The 25,030-nt window shown below is 53.0% G+C and overlaps 4 protein-coding genes across 4 annotated transcripts; 3 read left to right on the forward strand and 1 right to left on the reverse strand.

The window, feature by feature from the left end:
* Nucleotides 1-210: 210 nt before the first annotated feature.
* On the forward strand, nucleotides 211-2,255 carry LOC123461691 (histone H1.0). The gene has a single exon (XM_045153464.1). It carries the CDS (start codon nucleotides 461-463, stop codon nucleotides 1,043-1,045), a length of 585 nt encoding a protein of 194 aa, XP_045009399.1. The 5' UTR covers nucleotides 211-460; the 3' UTR covers nucleotides 1,046-2,255.
* Nucleotides 2,256-2,733: 478 nt separating this feature from the next.
* Nucleotides 2,734-15,970, forward strand: Gcat (glycine C-acetyltransferase). Its single transcript, XM_004650295.2, has 9 exons — nucleotides 2,734-2,929; nucleotides 10,240-10,370; nucleotides 12,837-12,938; nucleotides 13,279-13,425; nucleotides 13,870-14,024; nucleotides 14,153-14,235; nucleotides 14,399-14,570; nucleotides 14,877-14,998; nucleotides 15,635-15,970. Exons 1-9 carry the CDS (start codon nucleotides 2,734-2,736, stop codon nucleotides 15,784-15,786), a joined length of 1,260 nt encoding a protein of 419 aa, XP_004650352.2. The 3' UTR covers nucleotides 15,787-15,970.
* Nucleotides 15,971-17,046: 1,076 nt separating this feature from the next.
* LOC101604988 (noggin-like) lies at nucleotides 17,047-17,850 on the reverse strand. Its single transcript, XM_004650594.2, has one exon. It carries the CDS (start codon nucleotides 17,848-17,850, stop codon nucleotides 17,047-17,049), a length of 804 nt encoding a protein of 267 aa, XP_004650651.2.
* A 3,399-nt stretch (nucleotides 17,851-21,249) lies between these two features.
* Nucleotides 21,250-23,555, forward strand: Galr3 (galanin receptor 3). Its single transcript, XM_012948711.2, has 2 exons — nucleotides 21,250-21,608; nucleotides 22,796-23,555. Exons 1-2 carry the CDS (start codon nucleotides 21,250-21,252, stop codon nucleotides 23,553-23,555), a joined length of 1,119 nt encoding a protein of 372 aa, XP_012804165.2.
* The last annotated feature ends 1,475 nt before the right edge of the window (nucleotides 23,556-25,030 follow it).

Consider the following 25,030-nt stretch of genomic DNA (forward strand, 5'->3'; position numbering starts at 1 on the left):
GCCGGGGGGAAAGGTCGGATTTGCTCGGCGGAAGAAACACAGATGGCGGCGGCGCAGCGCCATTCCAGGCCGGGAGCAGGCAGCCAGCAGCCCTGTCCTCACCGCGGTCCGCCCGCCGCCGCTAAATACCCGGATGCGCCGCCCGAGCGCCAGACGCGGAGCTGGGGTAAGGGAGGCAGAGGCAGCGCCTGGCGCCGAGACCGAGCGGCGGAGCGGCGGGGGCTGGACCGCGCAGAGCCAGCAGCCGGGCCAGGCCGGGCGAGCCCTCCCGCGACCCGTGCCAGGAGCAAAGGTAGCGACGCCTCGCCAGCATCCCAGACAGCCGCGCTCCAGCCGGGCCTGGTAGCCGGGCGAGAGAGAGAGAGAGAGCCCAGCTCGAGTCCAGCTTCTATCTGCACAGCCTCGGGCGAGGGTTGGTCCTTTGCAGAGCTCCCTCTCCGGCAGGAGCAAGCGGGCCACCATGACCGAGAACTCCACGTCCACTCCTGCGGCGAAGCCCAAGCGGGCCAAGGCCTCCAGGAAGTCCACAGACCACCCCAAGTATTCGGACATGATCGTGGCTGCCATCCAGGCCGAGAAGAACCGCGCCGGCTCCTCGCGCCAATCCATCCAGAAGTATATCAAGAGTCACTACAAGGTGGGTGAGAACGCCGACTCCCAGATCAAGTTGTCCATCAAGCGCCTGGTGACCACCGGCGTCCTCAAGCAAACCAAAGGGGTGGGCGCCTCGGGGTCTTTCCGGCTGGCCAAGGGTGATGAGCCCAAGAGGTCGGTGGCTTTCAAGAAGACGAAGAAGGAAGTCAAGAAAGTGGCCACGCCAAAGAAGGCAGCGAAGCCCAAGAAAGCTGCCGCCAAAGCCCCCAGCAAGAAACCCAAAGCCACCCCAGCCAAGAAGGCTAAAAAGAAGCCGGCTGCCGCGCCCAAGAAAGCCAAAAAGCCCAAGGTTGTCAAAGCCAAGCCAGTCAAGGCATCCAAGCCCAAGAAAGCCAAATCCGGAAAGCCCAAAGCCAAGTCCAGTGCCAAGAGGGCCGGCAAGAAGAAGTGACAAAAAAGCCTCTTGATATGTGGACACTCCTCCTTGTTTCTGTAAATACTTTTCTCTATCTCACCTGCAGCCCTTCGCCCATTCTCTTCTGACTTTGTAAAGACAGTCCGGACTCTTCAGACATTGTGGAACAATTCCTTTTTCCTTGATAATTGTGCAAGGACAGCAAAGACCCTTCTCTCTAATCATGAGGATGTACTTCTGTCTCGCTTTGTTTTGCATTTAACCTTCCATATGGGGTTAGGGAATTGGGGTGGGGGGTGGCTGTGTGTTTTATTGGGTGGTTTGTTTACTAGGAAGGTTGCTAGAATTGGCAAGGCAGTTGGTTCTGGCTAGGTGAGGGAGCCCGGGAAAATGAAGTTTACGGGAGGATCTTTGAAGGCTTAAGTCGGGACATCCTTGGGGAAGTCTCAGAATCTCTGGACAATAAAGGGTGGTATTGCCCGGTGCTCAAGAAGGAAGATGGAAAACCCTCCCTGCGGTGTTTGGGACCCAGGTTCTTTTTCGCTTGTCAGTACCTCCCTATTGTCTTGAAGGGGAAGGACGTCCAAGTGACAGCTGGTTAGAGAAGCAATAGCTTCTCCCAGTCAGGATCTAGCCATTGGTGGTGGGGGGCGGGGGGTGGATCTTTGTGGCTTCAGTCTCTTGTTAAATGAGAGTGGAAACTTTTGGGGGAAGGGTGGGGAGTCAGTCCGCCAAGTGCCTCAGTGTGCCCTATTGAAACTTGGGTTTTTCCACACAATTGGTGGATTGTGTGTGCCCCTGGAGGACTCTGTTCTTCATTTATTTCCCCCTCCTGTAGAAGATGTGGCTTTGCTCAGGCTGGTGCGGCTTCGGTTCCACCAGCTGCCACTTAAAAAAAATAAATAAGCCCTCCCAACCTCTTTACTTTTGACTCTCTCCTAGGTAGTAGTAGAGGTGGGGGAGGGGCAGGGAGTGGACTAAGACATACCGCAGTTGAATTTGCTAGTTAGCTTTAGGGAACTAGGTCTGTGTGCATGTGTGTATATGTATATAAGCGTGTCTAGGGCTAGTACTTATGTCTCACATCGGGAGCTGGGAGAAAAAAACCTGTACAGTTGTCTTTCCCTTTAATAAGATAGGAAACTCGCGCGCGAATGCCCCTCCCCCCTTTTTAAACAAGTGTTATCTGTGCCGGGAAAAATTTGCTGTGGCTGTAATTTTAAAACTTTAAAATAAAATTGGAAAAGAAGGAAAAAAAAAAAAAACAACCCCGAGCCAGTGTTTTTTTTTTTTTCTAACCTGAGACTGGAAGAGAGCGGGCAGCTGTGGGGCAGGCGGTGGGGGGACATCTAGAGTCCAGTGTACACCTCAGAATGGGGGACGGGCTCCGAGGGCTGGACGGAAACCTGAGGACGGAAAGGCCAGGGTGTGACTCCGTGCTGCACCCTTTGGAGCCCACAGAGCACCCAATTTGCTTCGCAAAGGGGGGTGTTTGGCAGGGCCTGGGAGTGAGGCGAGAGGGTCCCACAACTCGGACCTGGGCAGTCTGAGTTTACAGGTCTATCCACTTTCGCCCCGGGCGGATGCCACCGACCCCGCCCTCGGGTCCTGGGTCCCTAAAGTGAATCCTTCGCTGCGATTGGCTGCCCGGGCCCGGCCCACGCCACGTGACGGAGAGCGCCAAGTACCCGCGGGCGGGCGGGCGCGCGGCGCCAGTGGCGGCGATGTGGTCGGTGGGCATCTTCCGCGCGGCTCGCTGCCCGGGGCTCGGCGGGCGCCGCGCGCACTCGGCGCTGGCGCAGCTCCGCGGCGCGGCGGAGCGCGAGCTGGAAGCGATCCGCGGGGCCGGCACCTGGAAGAGTGAGCGCGTCATCACGTCCCGCCAGGGGCCGCACGTCCACGTGGACGGCATCTCGGGAGGTAACTCCCCCTCCTGGGATGGGTGCTTGAGGACTCTTGCTCCGCAGGCTTGCACTGGAATGTGGAACGGGGGTCCTGGGGTGGGTTTGGGGCACGGCACGTGCATTGGTAGCTGCTGGTCCCTTGAAGCCGGTCTGGCACGCTATGGCTTCCCAGTCTCAAGGACCTGTCTAACCCGTTTCTACGGAGGGAGGTGGTTTACCCCTGAGCACCTTTTTAGCCTACAGGCCGGGCTGGGCATTTTCTTCCATCCTGTGAAAACGTGAGAGACTCCCAGCTGTGGCACCTCCCTCCACACTGCTCCAAGGAAGGGCGGTGGAAAAGAAAATCGTCTTTTTTAAAATGAGTTATTACAGGGAAATCACAAGTTGTGGGGTTTTGTTTGTTTGGGTTGGCTTTTTTTTTTTTTTTTTTTTGAGATAGGGTCTCGCTCTAGCCCAAGCCGACCTGGAATTCACTATGTAGTCTCAGGGTGGCCTCGAACTCACAGCGATCCTCCTACCTCTGCCTCCTGCATGCTGGAATTAAAGGTGTGCTCCACCACGCCCAGTAAATTGTGGGGTTTGGGTCTAGGAAGGGAGGCTGAACAAGCGGTGTAAAGGGACACAACAGACACGGTTAAACATTCTCCTGTGCAGCCCTTCCCTCTAGGCACACATAGTGGAGGTCACTACCCAAGCTGATCTTGACAAATAGAGAAGTTTCAGGAATCATTACCACAGGCCTTGTTATGATTTCAGGTGCTTCCAGTTATCTCTGCCACAAATAATGTCCCTGGTTTTCCTCAGTTCTGCCTAAAAGTGACTCGTGTAATGAATATCTTGTGATTTCTAATGTTTAACAGTAACCTTGTGTAACTCTGTAGTTTTAACTTTGTGGTTTAACTCCCATCCTGTCTTCACAAGGAATATCTTGTGTTTTTCTACAATAAAAGCAGACTCCTGGAGCAGTTGCGGTGGGGGGGGGGGAGTTGCTGCACTCAGAGATCCTGATCTCTAGGTGTAGTCCTGATGCATCAGCCCTTACCCAGCATTCTGTGAGTTGGTCTTACTTGTGTGACACTGGATCCCATAACAATGGAAAGTAGGCAACACTCATGTGGAAACATTGTATAGTTTAAGATTCACTTAAGAGAAACATTTAGGGCTGGAGAGATGGCTTAGTGGTTAAGCGCTGGCCTGTGAAGCCTAAGGACCCTGGTTCGAGGCTTGGTTCCCCAGGTCCCATGTTAGCCAGATGCACAAGGGAGCGCACGTATCTGGAGTTTGTTTGCAGAGGCTGGAAGCCCTGGCACACCCATTCTCTCTCTCACTCTATCTGTCTTTCTCTCTGAGTCTGTCGCTCTCAAATAAATAAATAAAAATTTTTTAAAAAATTTTAAAAAAAAATAAAAAAAAAGAAATATTTAGAAAAGGACTGGATCAGAGTTATAAGCACATGAAGCACGTGAACTTGAGAGAAATTAGGGTGAAGCTGTAAACACGTGAAAAGCAGAACCCACACAACATCTGCCATGTGTTTTTAGGGGAGTTGAGAGGACAAACCATGAGGCTCAATGGGAGAAATGAGAGAGCAGATATCAAAGAAGAGACCAAGAGATTCAGAGGAGAAATCAGTGATGAAGAGGATTATACTCATGGCTACCCTGAGTTTAAAGTACACAGGTAGCTCTCAAACAAATAAAAAATAAATGTAAAAAATATTTTTTTCAAAAAAAAGGGGCCCTGGAGAAATGGCTTAGTGGTTAAAGCATTTGCCTGTAAAGCCAGTGGACCTAGGTTCGATTCCCAAGGATCCATGTAAACCAGATGCACAAGGTGGTGCATACATCTGGAGTTTTTGCAGTGGCTGGAAGCCCTGGCACACCCATTCTCTCTCTCTCTCTCTCTCTCTCTCTCTCTCTCTCTCTGTCACTCTCAAATAAATAAAAATAAAAGACTGTGGTCAGGCGTGGTGGCACACACCCTTAATCCCAGCACTCGGGAGGCAGAGGTAAGAGGATCGCCGTGAGTTCGAGGCCACCCTGAGACTCCATAGTGAATTCCAGGTCAGCCTGAGCTAGAGTGAGACCCTGCCTACTAGTTGCTGCCTCAATCAGACTATCTAGAGTTCTAGAGTGGTTTTAGACTTTACTGTCATTGATTGTACTTTTTTTCCCCTAATATCTGGGGCTGACCAAATTAACTATTGGAGAATCAGGAGAAAAGTTGGTAGTTAGTAGAAGGCCTTTTTTTTTTTTTCTTTTTGCTTTTTGAGGTAGGGTCTCACTGTGGCCCAGGCTGTCCTGGAATTCACTATGTAGTCTTAGGGTGGCCTAGAACTCAGAGTTATCCTCCTATCTCTGCCTCCCAAGTGCTGGGATTACAGGCGTGGTGGCCTGGCTCAGAAGGCCTGCCCCCCCACCCCCATCTTCTAGCTTGTAGGTCAGCCAACCAGTGTAACACGATAGCAGTTATTTTTTTCTTTAGTCTCCATGGGTCAAAGAAGTCCCTGTTTTTCAGAACACATTCTAATAGTGTGTGTGTAGCTGAGGGTTTGTTACCAATACTGAAAAGGAAGAGCCATGAGAAATGATATTAGTGATCCATCAGCCTTGTTTTTAGTTACCAGGGATGGCTGGAAGCACTTGTGGGTCCTGAGGACAGGAGCACTTGAGATCACTTACTGTAGATGGGTGCCACTGTTTGAGCATCAAGCTGTTCTCTTGGAGCAGGAAATATGACTCAAGAATTGTTATTTAGCCAGGCGTGGTGGCGCATGCCTTTAATCCTAGCACTCGGGAGGCAGAGGTAGGAGGATCGCAGTGAGTTCGAGGCCACCCTGAGACTACATAGTGAATTCCAGGTCAGTCTGGACTAGTGTGAGACCCTACCTTGAAAAACCAAAAAATTTAAAAAAAATAAAAGAATTGTTATTTATAAGCAATGACCTTGAGATATCTGAACTGTGACAAGTAGTAAACTTCTGATTAAAACTGTTTGATTATCTGGGTGTGGTGCGCACGCCTTTAATCCAAGCACTCGGGAGGCAGTGGTCGGAAGACTGCCATGAGTTTAAGGCCGGCCTGAGACTACATCGTGAATTCCAGGTCAGCCTGGGCTACTGCTAGACTCTACCTCAAAACAACAACAACAACAAAAACCTGTTTGAATAGAACAGAACCTAGGTGAACTAAAACAGTTTTGCTTCTGATGTGATCCTTTACAAATAGATCTGGAAAGATAAAAGCATAGATAAGTGAAATTTTTATCTAATCTTGGAAGAGAAATATATAACAATTTGATGTACATTAGAGTCATCTGGATTTACATGAAGTGAGTTTGTATCTTACCCATGACAATTGAAAATAGATGGAGCTGGGTGGAGAGATGCCTTAGCAGTTAAGGTGCTTGCCTGCAAAGCCTCAGGACCCAGTTTTGATTCTCCAGGTCCCACGCAAGCCAGATGCACATGGTGGCGTATGCATCTGAGTTCATATGCAGTGGCTAGAAGCCCTGGTGCACCCATTCTCACTCACTCTCTCTCTCCCTCCCTCTCTTTGCCTCAAATAAATAAAAATAAATTTTGTGCAGAAGAGGTGGCGGAAAGAATGTAAGAGCCGCCAGGCGTGGTGGCGCAGGCCTTTAATCCCAGCACTCGGGAGGCAGAGGTAGGAGGATCTCCGAGAGTTCGAGGCCACCCTGAGACTACATAGTGAATTCCAGGTCAGCCTGAGCCAGAGTGAGACCCTACCTCGAAAAACCAAAAAAAAAAAAAGAATGTAAGAGCCAAAGGAAGGGTAGGACTCCTTACATCATGCACCAGGCACAAAATGGCCTGGATATCCATGATCTCACAGTGCTTGACACTACCTACACAAGACATCATAAAAGGAGGAAAAGATCATGACATCAAAATAAAAGAGAGACTGATTGAGAGGGGGAAGGGATATGATGGAGAATGGAATTTCAAAGGGGAAAGTGGGGGGGGGGTATTACCATGGGATATTTTTTATAATCATGGAAAATGTTAATAAAAATTGAGAAAAAAATTAAAAGAAAAGATTTATATTAAAAAATAAAAATCAATTTTAAAAAATAGATGGAGTTTAGGCAGGCTATGCCTCCATGTCTGCATATAACAGGGGGACGAAAGTCACAATAACTGAAATTAAATCATTTTGTTGTTAAAAACTTTTTATTAATTTATTTATTTGAGAGAGAGAAAGAGTCAGAAAGAAAGAATAGACATGCCAGGACCTCCAGACACTGCAAACGAACTCCAGACCTGTGCGCCCCCCTTGTGCATGTGGCTTCTGTAGGTCCTGGGGAATCAAACTGGCGTCCTTTGACTTTGCAGGCAGGTGCTTTAACCACTAAGCTGTCTCTCCAGGCTGAAATTAATCTTTTAACATTGAAATGATAAATCGAATGATGACCATTTGACAGGATTAAATGGACAGGCAGAAACTATCTTTAAAGTTATAGTACTCCCAAAAGTGATAACATTATTAAGTGTGAATAATAGCTAAAAGGTACTAATGAGTAAACCTTGAGACTCAGTTTTCCCAGTAGTTAGATGGGTAGAAGGAGATAACTAATGTTGTTGAGTACTTTTTACATAGTACAGTTATAAAACTGTAACATGAACAAAGCTAGCATCAGCAAAGTAAATATTTAACCTGGGCATGGAGAGATGGCTTCGCAGTTAAGGGACTTGCCTGTGAAGCCTAAAGACCCATATTCAGTTCTCCAGGTTCCACATAAGCCAGACACAACAAGGTGCAGATGCACAAGGTGGTGCACACATTTGGAGTTTGCAGTGGAGGGAGGCCCTGGCATGCCAGTTCTCTCTCTCATCTCTCTCACTTGCTCTCTTTTGCTCTCTCTCCTTCTCATTTAAAAAAAAAAAAAAATTATGGGCTGGAGAGATGGCTTAGCAGTCAGGCATTTGCCTGCAAAGCCAAAGAACCTTGGTTTGGTTCCCCAGGACCTACGTAAGCCATATGCACAAGGTGGCACGTGTGTCTGGAGTTTATTTGCAGTGGCTGGAGACCCTGGCACACCCATTCTCTCTCCCTTCCTCTCTCTCAAATAAATAAATAAAAATAAACAACTTAAAAAAATTACAAAAGAAAGTCGGGCGTGGTGGCACACGCCTTTAATCCCAGCACTTGGGAGGCAGAGGTAGGAGGATCACTGTAAGTTGGAGGCCACCCTGAGACTCCATAATGAATTCATAATGAGGTCAGCCTGAGCTAAAGTGAGACCCTATCTCGAAAACCCCCCCCCAAAACAAGAAAAGATTTAATCTGTACATTTAATTTTTTTATTTTTATTTATTTATTTGAGACAGAGACAGAATGGGCATTCCAGGGCTTCTAGATGCTGCAAACAAATTCCAGGTGCATGCACCACCTTGTGTACCTGGCTTATGTGGGTCCTGGGGAATTGAACCTGGATCCTTCAGCTTTGCAGGCAGGCACCTTAAATGCTAAGCCATCTCTCCAGCCCTATGTTGGGCTTTTAGATCCAGTATTGAGGTCCCCAAGGGACACCTTTTGGAGATGCAATTCTGTACAGGCAACATGGGAACTGGAGGAACAAGCTCCCTTTGCCCAAGAGGAAGGCTGAGGTAGGTTAGCAATGGTCTTCAGGGCCTGGGTTCCTCCTGGTTGGAACATGATTCTGGGCCAGGGTTTAAACTTATTCTTCAAGGGCTGGGGAGTGGGCTAAATGGGTAAAGCTCTTTCTGCACAAGGTTGGGATCAAGAAGGGAGACAGAGGCAGGAAAATTCCCAGAGCTCACGGGCCAGCTGGTTAGCCTGGTGTACACAGTGCCTCAAGAAGCAAAATGAGGACCAACTTCCTATGCAGTCCTCTGACCCCCCAAAAATACACATACACGCAAAAATTTTTGTTTTTTTTTTTTAATTTATTTATTTATTTATTTGAGAGCGACAGACACAGAGAGAAAGACAGATAAAGGGAGAGAGAGAGAATGGGCGTGCCAGGGCTTCCAGCCTCTGCAAACGAACTCCAGACGTGTGCACCCCCTTGTGCATCTGGCTAACGTGGGACCTGAGGAACCGAGCCTCGAACCGGGGTCCTTAGGCTTCACAGGCAAGCGCTTAACCGCTAAGCCATCTCTCCAGCCCAAAATTTTTGTTTTTAAATAAAATGTGTGGTTGGGCGATGGCTCAGTGGAAAAAGCACTTGCTGCTCAGGCTGGGGTACCTGAGATCCCCAGACCCTATGTAAAAATCCAGAAGTGGGCTGGAGGGATGGCTTAGCAGTTAAGGCCCATGCCTGCAAAGCCTAAGGACTCAGGTTCTGATTCTTCAGGTCCCATGTAAGCCAGATGCAGATGGTGGCACATACACCTGGAGTTTATTTTCAGTGGCTAGAGGCCCTGTCGTGCCCATTCTCTCTCCCTCTCTCTTTCTCTTTCTCCCTCTCTCTGTCTCTAATAAATAAATAAAAATAAAAAGTTAGAAGCCAGAAGCCATGATGGGCTTCTGTAATCCCAGCATGCTGACACTGATGGATGTCGATGGGAGGTAGAGACAGAAGGATTTCCTGGAAGCTCGTCGTGAGCCCAGCGAAGAATAGCAGAACTACAATCCACAGCAAGAAACGCTGCCTCCAGTGAGGTGGACGGGCGAGGACGGGCCCAGACGTTGTCAGAACCTCCACACCAGCACTGTGGCAGGTACTTGCCTGCACTCCCGTAAACACACACATGTAAAATGAAACACATTTTAGCCAGGTGTTGTGGCACATGCCCTTGATCCCAGCACTCTGGAGGCAAAGGTTGGAGGATCACCATGGGTTCAAGGCCACCCCGAGACTACATAGTGAATTCCAGGTCAGCCTGGGTTAGAGTGAAACCCTATCTAGAAAAAGGGGGGGGGGGGAGAAGCCAGGCATGGTGGTGCATGCCTTTAATCCCAGCACTCGAGGTAGGAGGATCACTGTGAGTTCGAGGCCACCCTGAGACTGCATAGTGAATTCCAGGTCAGCCTGAGCTAGACTGAGACCCTACCTCGGAAGACCAAAAAAAAAGTTAAAGCCATGCTTTTCCTTCAAGGTGTAGGTGGCATAGAGAGAATCCTTTCCTAACGCCCTTCCAGCTCAGCATTGGATTCACAGCCTTCTGTGGGGCCCATCCTGGCTCTGGCCCAGAATGGATCATCAGTGAGATTTTTGCTTCTCAAGGGAGAATCCAGGTTAACTCCCTCTCCAACCCACTTGCCCCAGGGCCTGGCACTCTGGCTTCTACAGGCCAGTTTTTGCTTGCCTGAAATGCTCTATTCCTCTCTTCCACCTCAGAAATCCTCAACTTCTGTGCCAATAACTACCTGGGCCTGAGCAGCCACCCTGAGGTGATCCAGGCGGGTCTGCAGGCTCTGAAGGAGTTTGGAGCTGGCCTAAGCTCCTCACGCTTCATCTGTGGAACCCAGGTACACAGTGGTGGGGGGGGGGGATGGTGCAGTGACCCCAGCTGTCTGCTTCCCACAGTTAGCAGGGCCAGTTTAGGCAGCTCAGCCAATCCCAGAGCTCAGGGTCCACTGTCAGCCTCATGACTGCAGGGAGTCATGTTGGCCGCAGAACTCTGCTTTGTTGAGATGCCTGACTGAGACAGAGGACTTTATTGAACCTTGAAGCAGCCATTTCTCCTGCCCGCACAAGAGCCCCTCACACCTGTCCCTTGTAGGAAGACAGCAGAAGGTGGAGCTGGAGACGAATTTGTCCATGTTCTGTATTAGCTCTGTCACTCTAGGCAAGTGTCTGAACCTCTGAGTCCCTTCGTTGACACAGAGGGGAACATAGTACTTACAGATGCAAGCATTAGTATGTGTAAAAATACTTAGACTGAGCCGGGCGTGGTGGCGCACGCCTTTAATCCCAGCACTCTGGAGGCAGAGGTAGGAGGATCACCGTGAGTTCGAGGCCAGCCTGAGACTACATAGTGAATTCCAGGTCTGCCTGGACTACAGCAAGACTACCTCAAAAAACAAACAAAAATCTAAAGACTGGGGCTGGAGGGATGGCTTAGAGGTTAAGGTATTTGCCTGCAAAGCCAAAGGACCTGGGTTCAATTCCCCAGGACCCGCGTTAGCCAGATGCATAAGAGGGTGCGTGCATTTGGAGTTTGTTTGTAGTGGCTGGTGGCCCTGGTGCACCCATTCTTTCTCTCCCTCCCTCTTTCTCTGTCAAATAAATAAATAAATAAATAAAATATTTTTAAAAAACACCTTAGACTGGTACCTGACTCACAGCATCAATATTAGCTACTATTCATTTTGTAAATGGTATAAAATAAATTCATGTAAACATGAAACTGGTGACTTTAGCTCATACCTGTATCTTAGGTGTGTACTGTCCTTTCCTTAAGTGCCTGCCCCCATCATCCACAGTTAAATCTATATTAAAACTTTAAAAAATAACTTAAAAAAAAAAAGCACTACTAGCCAGGCACGGTAGCACACACCTTTAATCCCAGTACTTGAGAGGCAGAGGTAGGAGAATTACTGTGAGTTCGAGGTCAGCCTAGGGGTATAGAGTGAATTCCACATCAGCCTAGGCTAGAGCGAGACCCTATCTTGAAAAACAAAACAAAAGTATAAAATAAATAATTTTTTAAAAAAAGCCAGGCATGGTGGTGCATGCCTTTAACCCCAGCACTCTGGAGGCAGAGGAAGGTAGATCACTGAGTTTAAGGCCACCCTGAGACTACATAGTGAGTTCCAGGTCAGTCTGGGCTAGAGAGTGAGACCCTACCTTGAAAAACCAAAATAAATAATTTTTTTAAAGAATTTTTTTTTAGTTTATTTATTTATTTGAGAGCGACAGACACAGAGAGAAAGACAGATAGAGGGAGAGAGAGAGAATGGGCGCGCCAGGGCTTCCAGCCTCTGCAAACGAACTCCAGACGCGTGCGCCCCCTTGTGCATCTGGCTAACGTGGGACCGAGCCTCGAACCGGGGTCCTTAGGCTTCACAGGCAAGCGCTTAACCGCTAAGCCATCTCTCCAGCCCAAATAATTTTTTTTTTAAGGGTGAACAAAAATAAATAAATAAAATAGAATTTGGAAAAGCCCAGCATGGTGATACATGCCTTTAATCCTAGCACTAGGGAGGCAGAGGAAGGAGGATTGATATGAATTCAAGGCCATCCTGGGCTACAGAGTGAGTTCCATGTCCGTCTGGGCTACAGTGAGACCCGATGTTGCTATGTTGGAAGAAAAAAGAAAGGAAGGAAGGAAGGAAGAGAAATGAACACAAAGCCCCTGCCTCCCACTCAGATATTTTCCAACAGAACACTCAGACCACACAGCTCTCAAATCTAAGAATACCCAAATAGGGCTGGAGGGATGGTTAAGGTATTTGTCTGCAAAGCCAAAAGTAACCAGGTTCAATTCCCCAGGACCCACGTTAGCCAGATGCACAAGAGGGTTCACATATCTAGAGTTTGTTTGCAGTGCCTGGAGGTCCTGGTGTGCCCATTCTCTCACTCTCTCTCTTCCTCCTCCTCCTTTCCCTCCTTCTCTGTCAAATAAATAAATAAAATATTAAGAAGACCCAAATAAATGCAGTAACTTATGCACTCCTCTTCTTTGCTGTGGAGAATCCAGACACTCGGACTGAGATGAGGAAGACATTTTTCTTTTGTCCCCAACAGCATCTGTGAATTCCACCACTAGTCAGACCTCCACTGCAAAGCAAAAATACACCCAGGAGGAAGAACTCCAAAGTAGGGACAGAGCTGCCACCTGATCCAAGGCCCAAAAGCCCCCTGGGTAGTGTAGAAAGAAGGTGTGGCTGAGGCTTCCAGTCTGTTAGTGGCCCTCTAAGCCCCTGTCATTAGGTCCTGTCCCAGAAGGCCCCAAGGCACTAACATTCACCTGTCTCATGAACCTTCTTTAGAGTATCCACAGGAATTTAGAAGCCAAGATAGCACGCTTCCACCAGCGGGAGGAGGCCATCCTCTATTCCAGCTGTTTTGATGCCAACGCCGGCCTCTTTGAGGTATGTGGAGATGGGACAACTTGGGGGTGGGCTGTCAGAAGAGGCCAGCAGTCGGCCAGGACCCTGCAGAAGCAGCAGTGACGTTCTTTATGGAGGTCACCGGGTTGGACAAGGCAGTTGTTCAAGGATGAAGGACGGGGGTGTGCGAGAAGCCCAGCTTCCAGAGTATTTGGGAGGAACTTAGGTCAGCTGGAAGACTGGAGACTGGTACTTGCCTACGTTTGCACCTGCAGTCACCCAGGAGAGCCCTGGTGCCCCAGGGAACCCGGACGGTGGTGAAGTTTTGCCTCCGGGGAGTTGTGAGGGAAGGAGTGGCTGTTCAAGAACTGCCTCCCTCCAGGCCCTGCTGACCCCCGATGATGCAGTCTTGTCAGATGAGCTGAACCATGCCTCCATCATCGATGGCATCCGCCTGTGCAAGGCCCACAAGTACCGTTACCGCCACCTGGACATGGCCGACCTAGAAGCTAAGCTGCGGGAGGCCCAGGTAGGGTGAGGTCCAGGGGCTCTAGGAGCAAGGCCTGGGTTCCCCTGCCGAAGGAAATCAGGCCTGGAAAGTCTCGCTCCTCGAGCCTGAAGAGTTGAGGCAGCCAGCATGGTTTCTTAGGCCCAAGACTAACCAGCAAGCCCCTCCTTGTGTGGTTGGTCCTCAGCATTAGGGTGGCGGGGTATGTGGCTAAGATCTGGCCTCATTCCTGCCTACCGTATGGGACCAGAGCCAGGAAGGGAAGGCCTGAGACCCTTCTCGGTGCCAGGACTAAGGGTGACTCAGTTTGGAAGAGAGGAACATGGCTCAGAGAAGCCCAGATGAGGGAGAAGATGTTGCAGCCTCAAGATGGCAGTGCCCCTGCGCCCGCCTCTTGGTCCCCAGTCACACAAGGAGCAAGTGGTTTGGCGGAACCACCCACGCCCGTTTGCGTCCACCCCGCAGAAGCACCGGCTGCGCCTGGTGGCCACCGACGGAGCCTTTTCCATGGATGGAGACATCGCACCTTTGCCGGAGATCTGCCGCCTCGCCTCTCGATATGGTGCCCTGGTCTTTGTGGATGACTGCCATGCCACTGGCTTTCTGGGGCCCACAGGACGGTGGGAACACCTGGCACTTGAGGCCTGGGTGGAGACTTCTGGGGGGGGGTGAGGGGATGGGAAGTCAATAACCAGCCTGACCCATGGCACCCAAGAGGCTAGTGGCAGCATTGGTGCTTGTCTTGCAGGGGCACAGATGAGCTGCTGGGCGTGATGGACCAGGTCACCATCATCAACTCCACCCTGGGGAAGGCGCTAGGTGGAGCATCAGGTGCCTACGGGGTGGTGTCCCTGGGGTCCCCTTACCCTCAGCAGAACCAGCCCTGAGAGGTGTAGGGAAGGTGGGAAGGGCAGATGGCACTGTGGGGAAGAGAACACATGGGCTGTACTGTGCGGGGCCCCTGACTGGGCCTTTCATCTCTTCCTATTCTCAGGGGGCTACACCACAGGGCCTGGGCCCCTAGTGGCCTTGCTACGGCAGCGCTCTCGGCCATACGTCTTCTCCAACAGTCTGCCCCCTGCTCTTGTTGGCTGTGCCTCCAAGGCCCTGGACCTGCTCATGGACAGCAATGCCATTATCCAGTCTATGGCTGCCAAAACCCATCGGTATGGTTCCCAGCACGGGTGGGGCAGGTGGGGTATGGTGGCTCTATACCTTTCTTTCTGCCTGCGCTTGTCCACCTCCCTCTTCTCTTTCACCTTCCTCCTCCATCTCCTGAGCCCCCCCCCCCCATTGCCATTCCCATCTTCCCACCTCTCTTTGTTCTACTGCCCTGCCTGGTGCCCCTTCTGCTCTTTGGGCCTCTTTCTGTCTTTGTTGCTTTCTGTCATACATGAGCAGAGATCCTCACAAGGAGCCCGTGGGAATTCTCCATGGTCCTCAGCTACCTGTGACACCAACTGTGTTCCCAGGTTCCGCAGTAAGATGGAAGCTGCTGGCTTCACCATCTCGGGAGCCAATCATCCCATCTGCCCTGTGATGCTCGGTGATGCCCAGCTGGCCTCTCAGATGGCGGATGACATGCTAAAAAGAGGTAAGGGAGGCTGGAGAGATGGATCAGTGGTTAAGGCGCTTATCTGCCAAGCCTAACGACCGGAGTTTAATTCCCCAGTACCCACGTAAGCCAGATGTACAGAGCAGCACAGGCGTGTGGAGTTCATTTGCAGTGGCTGAAGGCCTTGGTGCACCCATTCTCTCCCTCTCTCTCTCTCTCTCTCTCTCTCTATCTCTATCTCTATCTCTTTGCTTGCAAACAAATAAATAAAATATTTTTAAAAGACAGGCAAGGGAGCTGGGCATAGTGGCACATGCCTTTAATCCCAGCACGCGGGAGGCAGAGGTAGGAGGATTGCCGTGAGTTTGAGGGCACCCTGAGACTACATAGTTAATGCCAGATCAGCCTGGGCCAGAGTGAGACCCTACCTTGAACACACACACACACACACACAAGAGGGGGGGAAGGTAAGGGAACCAGACCAGTGGGAAGACACCTGTAGACTGCGGGTGCTCCCTCCTCACCCCACCTCTCAGATCAGCTGTCTGTCCAGACTTGACACCCCCAGACTGAGATGGCCTTCTGTCCTCTGTGAGCCTTGGCAAAGCAGGCTCTTTAAGTCCTGTCCCCAAGGCCTGTCTGGCTCTGGTAGACCCTTGCTGTCTGTCTTCCCAGGCATCTTTGTCATCGCATTCAGCTTCCCTGTGGTCCCCAAGGACAAGGCCCGGATCCGGGTACAGATCTCAGCAACACACAGTGAGGAGGACATTGACCGCTGCGTGGAGGCTTTTGTGGAAGTGGGGCGGCTGCGTGGAGTACTGTCCTGAGCTCTGGGTAGGGATCAGTGGAGCCAGGATGCCCCTCCTGCCACAGCAACACAGAGGGCTCTGATCAGCCCACACTGGAGGCTCCGACCCCTGACCCCAAATCCTATGGCCAGCGTCAGAAGAGGTCTGTGCTTATGGCCATGAGAATGTAAATCAACAGTGTGATAAAACAAACAGTGTGGCACTTTGGTCTGCTTTATTCGCTTTGAGTAGGTCCAGACCTGTGGCCGGATGAAGAATCCGGCAGGAGCTGGCGCTTTAAGAGCAAACCCCTAATGAAGAGCGCCTTCCCCAAGCTGAGATGGGACCCCGGGTCTGGGTATCCACTGCTTGCTCAGCTGGGTTCTTTTTGCTGTAGGGGGCAGCTGAGAACCAGCCATGTGGAGTTTCCCATGCCACCTCCAACCTGTCCTGCAACACCCCCATACCAAATCTACTCGAAGAATGTACCATAGTTGTCCAAATGAGAGGCTGTGTTTGAGAGGAAAGGCAGGGTGCTTGGAGATTCAGTCCCCAGAGAAAAAAATGTGGATCTCTATGGTAGGGGAAGCCCCTAACATTTGGACCCCGTGTTCTAGCGCACTCCGTCCCTAATTCCTAGGGCTGGGGCTTAGGCAAGCCCCATTCTCTGTATGTGCCCCAGTTTCCCCTACAATGAATGCAGGGAGAACCTCTGTTGGATGGAGATCCGCTGGTTCCTATCCTACAGTGTGGTGATCAGCCACCAGGGGGCGCAGCAAGCTCAGACACCGCCTGCCCCGCCTCCTCCAGCTGGGGGCCTTGGATCTTGGCTGTTTGGGTGGCCCTCAGGCAAGGCCAAGGAGGGCAAGTTTGCTTCTGCCAAGGCCCTGCCTTCCTTCGTCCTCCATTAAGGCTTGCCAGTCTGTTACTGGAGATGCCAGCCTCTTTCCCATGTCACTGACCCTGGGCTTGCGGCGGGAGGACCAGGAAAGCACCGCTGACCTCCAAGCCCAGCGCCGGGCTCCCGGGGAAAGTAGGGGCGGGAAGTGGGTTCTGAGTGTAGCTTGAGTCTCGGCGTTTTGTGGCCTTGGGGAGCTCCGTAGTTTGCTTGGGGTGGAACCGAGGATGAAAAGCGCTTTTCCGCCAAGGACAGGAAAGTAGGCCCGCTTCTGTGGCAGTCCGGATCTTGGGATGGACCATCGGGCTAGCTCCAGCTACATCCTGCGCGCACTTAAAGTTAGGGTCCTGGGAATCCCTGCCTGCCATCGGTGTGTCGGAAGGGAGGCAGCTGTGGCCGCCTCAATGGCAGGAACACTTGCAGGCCGCCACCACGGGGTAGAGCACCCGGCGCCAGGCGCATTGCTGGGGCTCAGGGCCCGGCGGTAACCCGGGACGCAACCAGCAGTGCCAGGCTAGCAGTTGGATGTGCGTTGTCTGTGCCGGCCGACAGGTCATGCCCGGCGGCCAAGAGCAGCTGCGTGGCGACGTGTCACAGTCGGTGTGGCGTACCCACCGGGGCCAGAACACTGGGCCCAGGTCCACCCAGGCCGAAGTGAGGCCGCAGGAGGCGAGCTCCACCAGCCAGCGGCGGAGAGCGCGCGCCGCATCCCGCAGCCCCCAGGCCCCGCCGCTCGCGATGCGTTCCCCCGCGGGCAGCGCGGGTAGCGGCAGCGCCGCGACCTCCCGCATCAGTTGGCCACGGTAGCGCTCCACGCGGTCAGCCAGCTCGCGGCTGAGGGTGCCCAGCTGTCCTGGCCCGGGTCCGGTCCCCTCGCCGCGCGGTTCCTCCGCTGCCATCCAGAAGGGGTCGTAGGAGGCGCCCAGCAGGCGCAGCAGGCGCTCCGGGCGCACGTGTTCCGCGGGGGGCGCGTACTGGTAGTTATCGGACTCCCGCGACAAGCCATAGGGCCTGGGAGGTCCCGCGGGCCGGCTGCGGATCAGCCACAAATCTTCATCCTGTGGAGTCCAGGGCTCTGGGAGCCGTGCCCAGGAGGCGTTGGGCGCGTCCTCTGCATCTGGTACTGGGTTCAAGGCCGAGGTCGACATGAACAGCAGGAGCAAGGGGAGGAAGTGGCCACGCGGACACAGTGGGGCTCGGGCCATAATGTGGGCCCGTCCTGCCTGCTCCACAGCTGGGCGCTCAGTGGCCTCCCCTCCTTAGCTTTTATCATACCAGCTCAGCCTTGCTGCCGAGAGCCCTTTGCTCTGGTACAGTGGAAGCCCAACCCCAGCTGGGAGGGGCTTCGCGTGCAGGGGGCTCCCAAGGGGTAGGAGGACGGCCTGGCATAGACCCCCGAGGCTCTCCTGGGATTCAGGTCAGGACACAGTTTGGTCCTGGCTGTTATAAAGTTTGACTACATTGTTACCCACGATTGTCAAGGATCCATCCCACAAGTCCCCTTGTTCAGGGATGGCAAAATCCTACCATTGCGATTGCCTCATTCAGTTCTAATGGCTCTCAATTCAGGCTTGCAGCTTTCCAGGCCTGATTATTAATAATAGCTTAAATTCAGTGTGCCTATGCTTTCAAAATTTCAGGGATTCGTGGCACCTAGGCTGTGTGCACAGGGTTTTAGAGAGCCCCTCAGAGCCCAGGTGAACAGCCCTGGTTCCTCTGAGTGGCTAGTGGTAGTTTCCCCCCATTGCCTCCAGTCTTGACTCTGAGCACTCATGTCTCTGGTGGACTCTTCTCCCTTCCCAACTCATGGCAGACTTATCTTACTGCCCTGGCCCAGTGTACCAACAACCTCCGGATTATTAAGTCCAGGGCCGCGCTACCCCTGAAAGCACTTTCCCACAGGCCTCTCCTTCAAGGGCTCAGGCCAGCCATTTGCCAGCATCTGCTAGTCTCTTTGGCTCGTGCCTGGACAAGAGGTTCCTAATATTCTGTTCCTTTTTACCTCAGGTCATAATAAACTTCATACAAAAGGAAATGTGGGCTGGAGAGATGGCTTAGCGGTTAAGCGCTTGCCTGTGAAGCCTAAGAGCCCCGGTTCCCCAGGACCCACATTAGCCAGATAGGTGCACAAGGGGGCGCACGCTCTGGAGTTCGTTGGCAGTGGCTGGGGGCCCTGGTGCACCCATTCTCTCTCCCTGCCTCTTTCTTTTTTTATTTTTTATTTATTTATTTGAGAGCGACAGACACAGAGAGAAAGACAGATAGAGGGAGAGAGAGAGAATGGGTGCGCCAGGGCTTCCAGCCTCTGCAAACGAACTCCAGACGCGTGCGCCCCCTTGTGCATCTGGCTAACGTGGGACCTGGGGAACCGAGCCTTGAACCGGGGTGCTTAGGCTTCACAGGCAAGCGCTTAACCGCTAAGCCATCTCTCCAACCCCCCCCCCTTTTTTTCCCCCTGCCTCTTTCTCTGTTGCTCTCAAATAAAAATATTTTTAAAGAAGGGGAAAAATGTGCTGGTCCTGTCCCCACTCTAGGACCTTCACTACCTCTCTGTGGTCTTCAGGTTAAAGTGAGACTGGTTTCCAGCCCACCAAGTCCCTGGAACATGCTTAGGGAAGGAGATGGGTCTCTGGGGGATTACAGAACCTGAGGGAGGGGTCCTATTCTAAGTCTGCAGAAAGGGGATTCATGTCCTGGCATCAGCCTAGAAAGCCCCATGCAGGACTAGGAATCCTTCCCAACCTTACTCTACATAGGTCAGGGGAGAGAGGAGATGGGAGTGGTCACCAGCATAGCCACAGGAGTTGGGACTGTCAAGAATTAGCTGGGGGCTGGAGAAGTGGCTTAGTGGTTAAGTGCTTGCCTGTGTTTAAGGCTCAATTCCCCAGGATCCACGTTAGCCAGATGCACAGGGGGCACACGCATCTGAAGTTCATTTGCAGTGGCTGGTGGCCCTGGCATGCCCATTCTCCCTCTCTCTCTCTCTCTTCCTCTCTCTCTATCTCTCCGCCTCTTTCTCTCTGTCTGTGCCTCTTAAATAAATGAATAAATAAATAAGAATTAGCTGGGAGGGTCTGGAGAGATGGCTTAGCGGTTAAGGCGTTTGCCTGCAAAGCCAAAGGACCCTGGTTCAATTCCCCAGGACCCATGTAAGCACAAGGGGGCGCTTGTGTCTGGAGTTCGTTTGCAGTGGTTGGAAGCCCTGGCATGCCTGTTCTCTCTCTCCCTCTCTCTGCCTCTTTCTCTCTCAAATAAATAAACAAAAATAAAGTTAAAAAAAAAAAAGAATTAGCTGGGCCCTGGGCAGGGAGGGGTTAACTCCAAAGCCAATCTCAGAGAGTGAGATCAATGTGTTGCAGCAGCAACCTAGAGAGGCAGCGAAGAACCTGGCAGAAGAGCATGCCACCCCGGGGAAATCAGGGACTAAGGAGGAGGTGGCCAGTGGCCACTCCAGAGGGAGTGCCCACATCCAACTCACTCAGCAGACAGCCAGGGGCAGAGGAGAGGAGGGGAGGGGCCTTAAAGGCGAAGAGGGAGAAATAGAAGGCGGTCGTACCTGCAGGGAGGCATCAGGGGCAGCGGCTGAGCCAAGAGGAAGCCGCCACCGGCCTGTTCCGCACAAAACCACGCAGGGGCCCAGTGCCCAGTGCTGAGGTGGGTGTAGCCCATCCTGGGCTTGGGGTAGTACTACTGCATGCTGGGGAGGGGGGTAGATACCCCTTGCTCTTCTCCTCCTTCCTGCTTTTTCAACCCCTGCTCCTAAGTCGTCCCACTGGCCCAGTGGTTCTGAGCATGGGAGGGAATCCACAGGTTGTGGGCCGTGGGGTGGGACAGGGAGGAAAATGGGTCGTGTGCATACGTACACGTGCACGCACGCACCCGCTAGTCGTCGGGACGCTAGCACCACCTGTTACAGTCTCTCAGCCGAGCACTCCAGCCTAGCGGTGCGATGACCGCAGCCCCAGAGCTGTCTCCCAAGGTGTGGTATTAGCCATTCACATCCCCTCCCTGCGCCTTGATTTCCCCACGTGCAAAATGGAGGCGGTGACTGCCACGTTCTTTGCCAATTACTCTCGTGGGATCTCCCAAGACTGGACTCTCCAGTGACTCAGGGACGTCGTCACCCGCACAGCTCGTTGCCAGAGAGAGCTCCCAAGCTCGAGGGTCTCTTCTGAACTTGAGACTTTGGTTAAAAAATACGCACCCACTTGTGGGGCTGGTGCTGACCCCCGTTCACCTGCTGCATCGTCACCTTATTCCACCTGTGTCTTCCTCCACACGCTTCATGAGTTGAGGGTGTCCATCAATGACCCAAACAACCCTCTGAGCGCTGGGCTATAGGGATGTTCCCTAGGAAACCAAAGAACAGCCCCTCTCTCTCCCTCCCTCTCTCTCTCTCTCTCTCACACACACACACACACACCATCTCGCTCTCACTGTGGCTGTACCTGGGTTTTGGTCACAGTGGCTCTCAGCAGCGACTTTTGTCTTTGCTCTCCCATCTCCCACGAGTTCCCAGCCCAGAACACTTGGAGGAATTTGACTGTTGGGTTAAGTGCCTCAAGACCCAGTTTTTCTTCCCCAGGTGCCCGACTGATGGGGAGATGGCTGACGCACAGAACATTTCTCTGGACAGCCCAGGGAGTGTAGGGGCTGTGGCAGTACCTGTGGTTTTTGCCCTCATCTTCTTGCTGGGCACGGTGGGCAACGGGCTGGTGCTGGCGGTGCTGCTGCAGCCTAGCCCGAGTGCCTGCCAGGAGCCGGGAAGCACCACAGATCTGTTCATCCTCAACCTGGCGGTGGCGGATCTCTGCTTCATCCTGTGCTGCGTGCCCTTCCAGGCTGCCATCTACACGCTGGACGCTTGGCTCTTCGGGGCTCTGGTCTGCAAGGCCGTGCATCTGCTCATCTACCTCACCATGTACGCCAGCAGTTTCACCCTGGCTGCTGTCTCGGTGGACAGGTGAGCTGCGCTTGGGGCAGGCTGGAGACGGAAGAGCTGGAGGGATTCTCAGTGGGACCAGACATGGGTGGGGAAGGGGGAAGGACAGCCCTGTGCTCTTGGGGCCAACCTCGGGGAACCTGAGGCATGCAGAAACCTATCCTGCCCTCTCTCCCGCCCTCACTGTGCCACTCCAAAGGACATCTCTGTGTCCCAAGGGTCAGTACAGGGCCTAGCACATAGTAGGCGTTCTGTAAGTGTGAAATGTATGGCCAGCCAGGTGTGGTGGCTTTCATCCGGGCCCTCAGGAAGCTGAGGTGGGAGGATCATCATGAGTTCCAGGTCAGCCTGTGCTAGAGAGAGAAAACACACACACACACACACACACACACACACGCACGCACGCACGCACACAGGGGAGGGGGTAGAGAATATGGACCAAAAAATACAATGCGTTCATCAGATGCCTTTTTTCTTAATTATTGCTTATTTATTTATTTATTTATTTATTTATTTGCAAGGACAGAGAACAAGAGTGAATGGGCGGGCACACCAGGGCTTCCAGCCACTGCAGACTTCAAATGCATGTGCCACTCTGTGCATCTGGCTTTAGGAGGGTACTGGGGAATCGATCCCGGATGTCAGGCTCTGTAGGCAAGCGTCATAACCCCTCAGCCATCTCTCCTGCGGCAAGAAACACCTTTTCTCATGCTGCTGGGCCTGGATGTGTAGGCAGTAAGAACGCTCAGAGAAACCCTTACACTCCAGGTCACAAGGAACATCAGATACTTTCTTTTAAAAAAAAAAATTTTTTTTTTCCATTTACTTATTTGGGCGAGCACCATGCAAACGAACCCGAGTCGCATGTGCCAGCCACATTGTGCGTCTGGCTTACGTGGGTCCTGGGGACTCGACCCGAGGTCCTTTGGCTTTGCAGGCGAAACCATGTCTCCAGCCTTCATCAGCTGCTTTCTGACTGCCCACACTTGGTCCAGGCTGTGCCCATTTGGTGTCATGGGCCCAAACGAGGTCAATTTCCTAACTGACGACCTTGGGCAAGTCTCGGGTGTCCACGCACCGCCACTGTGCTGGTGGGGGAAACCAGGCACGGGGCGGGCCGGGTGGGAGTGGTCGTGCGGGCAGGGGAGGGGGGCGTCCCTCGCACTGACCACACACCGGCCAACCGCCCCCCTCCCCGCTCCCCGCAGGTACCTGGCGGTGCGGCACCCGCTGCGCTCGCGGGCCCTGCGCACGCCCCGCAACGCGCGCGCCGCCGTGGGGCTGGTGTGGCTGCTGGCGCTGCTCTTCTCGGCGCCCTACCTGAGCTACTACGGCACGGTGCGCTACGGCGCGCTCGAGCTCTGCGTGCCCGCCTGGGAGGACGCGCGCCGGCGCGCCCTCGACGTGGCCACCTTCGCCGCCGGCTACCTGCTGCCCGTGGCCGTGGTGAGCCTGGCCTACGGGCGCACGCTGCGCTTCCTGTGGGCCGCCGTGGGCCCCGCGGGGGCGGGCGCGGCGGCGGCGGCGGCCGAGGCGCGGCGGCGGGCGGCGGGGCGCGCCATGCTGGCGGTGGCGGCGCTCTTCGCCCTGTGCTGGGGCCCGCACCACGCGCTCATCCTGTGCTTCTGGTTCGGCCGCTTCGCCTTCAGCCCCGCCACGTACGCCTGCCGCCTGGCCTCGCACTGCCTCGCCTACGCCAACTCCTGCCTCAACCCGCTCGTCTACGCGCTCGCCTCGCGCCACTTCCGCGCGCGCCTCCGCCGCCTGTGGGCCCGCGGCCCGCGCCGCCGCCAGCAGCCCCGCGCCCACGGCCCGCCCGGCGCCCGCCGCGCTCTCCGCCGCGTCCGGCCCGCGCCCACGACCGGCCCCGCCGGGGGTGCCGGGGACGCCCGATCTCGCGGGACACTGCCCGCCCCGGGCCGCGGGGATCCGGGGCGCCGCGGACAGGCTGCCCGGGAACCGGAATAAACCTTGCCTGTCTGTGGACCGCGCTGTCTTGTCGGACTTGACCTCTCCCAGAGGGGCCAGGGTGCCACTGCTCGGCGAAAATGGGTTCCAGCCAGACATAGTCCCCCGCAGCGGGGCACCCCAGGCTCTGTCCAAAGCCAGTCTGGCATGGGGAGGCCCTCTGCCCATGCATCTGGAGGGTCCTGCTGCCTCTACCACCTCTGACCAGGCCCTTTTTTGGTCACAGACCCTGTCTTAATCAATTTTTTGTTTCGTGGTTTTTTAAAAAGTAATTTACTTGCAAGGGGAGAAAGAGAAAGAGAGAGAGAGAGAGAGAGAATGGGCTCACCAAGACCTCTAAGATGCTGCAAACTCCAAATGCATGCGCTACTCTGTGCCTCTGGCTGTTACACCGTTACTGGGGAATCGAACCCAGGCCATCATGCTTTGCAAGCAAGCACCTTAACGACTGAGCCACCCCCGTTTCTTTATTCTCTTTTGGTTTTTTGAGGTCGGGTCTCACTCTAGCTCAGGCTGACCTGGCATTCACAATGTAGTTTCAGGGTGGCCTCGAACTCACTGAGATCCTCCTACCTACCTGTACTCCTACTTCTGACTCCTGAGTGTTGGGATTAAAGGTGTGCGTCACGACGCCTGGCCATTTCATTTTTTAAACAAAAGTCTGTGTAGCCCAGGTTAGCCACAGATTGCCTGTGTAGTGGAGCATGACCTTGAACTCCATCCTCCTGTCTGTCTCAAGTGCTGGGCTTACAGGCTTCCCCCACCACTCCTGGCTGTCCAGCTAGCAACAAATATTTCCAAAACTCTTCATTTGCATTTCTCACAGCCTTTTTTTTTTTTTTTTTAATTTTAGAGACAGAGACAAAGACAGAATTGGCATACCAGGGCCTCAGCCACTGAAATTGAACTCCAGACGCTTGGGCCTCCTATTGAGTATGTTCGACCTTCACTTGCCTCACCTTTGTACATCTGACTTACATGGGATCGGGAGAGCAGAACATGAGTCCTTAGGCTTAGCAGGGAAGCACCTTAACCACTAAGCCATCTCTCCAGCCCCAACCTGTGTTCTTTAATTCTTAAGACACCTTTGCAGGATAGATGCAATCAGCAGCCCCGTTTTACCAAATGAAGAAATCAAGAATCAAAGAGGTTGAGTGATTTGTCCAAGGCCATGAAGCTAGTGTTTGGTAGGCTGAATTCTAGTCTGTGGATACCCAGTCTTTTTTTTTTTTTTTTTATTATTATTATTATTATTATTTAGGTAGGGTTTCACTCTAGCCTCAGGCTGACCTGGAATTCACTCTGTAGTCTCAGGGTGGCCTCAAACTCACAGTGATCCTCTTACCTTTGCCTCCTGTGTGCTGGGATTGAAGGCGTGCGCCACCATACCCACCCTATCCAGTCTTTTTACTCAAAGGCCTTCCTTTTGTACGTCTTGGCCTCTTTAGTTTCCTTGATTTTGCTTCTAACCTACA

The sequence above is a fragment of the Jaculus jaculus genome, chromosome 6 (genome assembly GCF_020740685.1).
Source record: "Jaculus jaculus isolate mJacJac1 chromosome 6, mJacJac1.mat.Y.cur, whole genome shotgun sequence".
Classification (NCBI taxonomy): domain Eukaryota; kingdom Metazoa; phylum Chordata; class Mammalia; order Rodentia; family Dipodidae; genus Jaculus; species Jaculus jaculus.

Coding starts and splice junctions, on each gene's coding strand:
- LOC123461691 (XM_045153464.1), top strand. CDS start 461: ATGACCGAGAACTCCACGTCCACTCCTGCGGCGAAGCCCAAGCGGGCC.
- Gcat (XM_004650295.2), top strand. CDS start 2,734: ATGTGGTCGGTGGGCATCTTCCGCGCGGCTCGCTGCCCGGGGCTCGGC. Junction 2,930..10,239: donor CGTGGACGGCATCTCGGGAG/GTAACTCCCCCT, acceptor CTTCCACCTCAG/AAATCCTCAACTTCTGTGCC. Junction 14,999..15,634: donor GGATGACATGCTAAAAAGAG/GTAAGGGAGGCT, acceptor CTGTCTTCCCAG/GCATCTTTGTCATCGCATTC.
- LOC101604988 (XM_004650594.2), bottom strand. CDS start 17,850: ATGGCCCGAGCCCCACTGTGTCCGCGTGGCCACTTCCTCCCCTTGCTC.
- Galr3 (XM_012948711.2), top strand. CDS start 21,250: ATGGCTGACGCACAGAACATTTCTCTGGACAGCCCAGGGAGTGTAGGG. Junction 21,609..22,795: donor GCTGCTGTCTCGGTGGACAG/GTGAGCTGCGCT, acceptor CGCTCCCCGCAG/GTACCTGGCGGTGCGGCACC.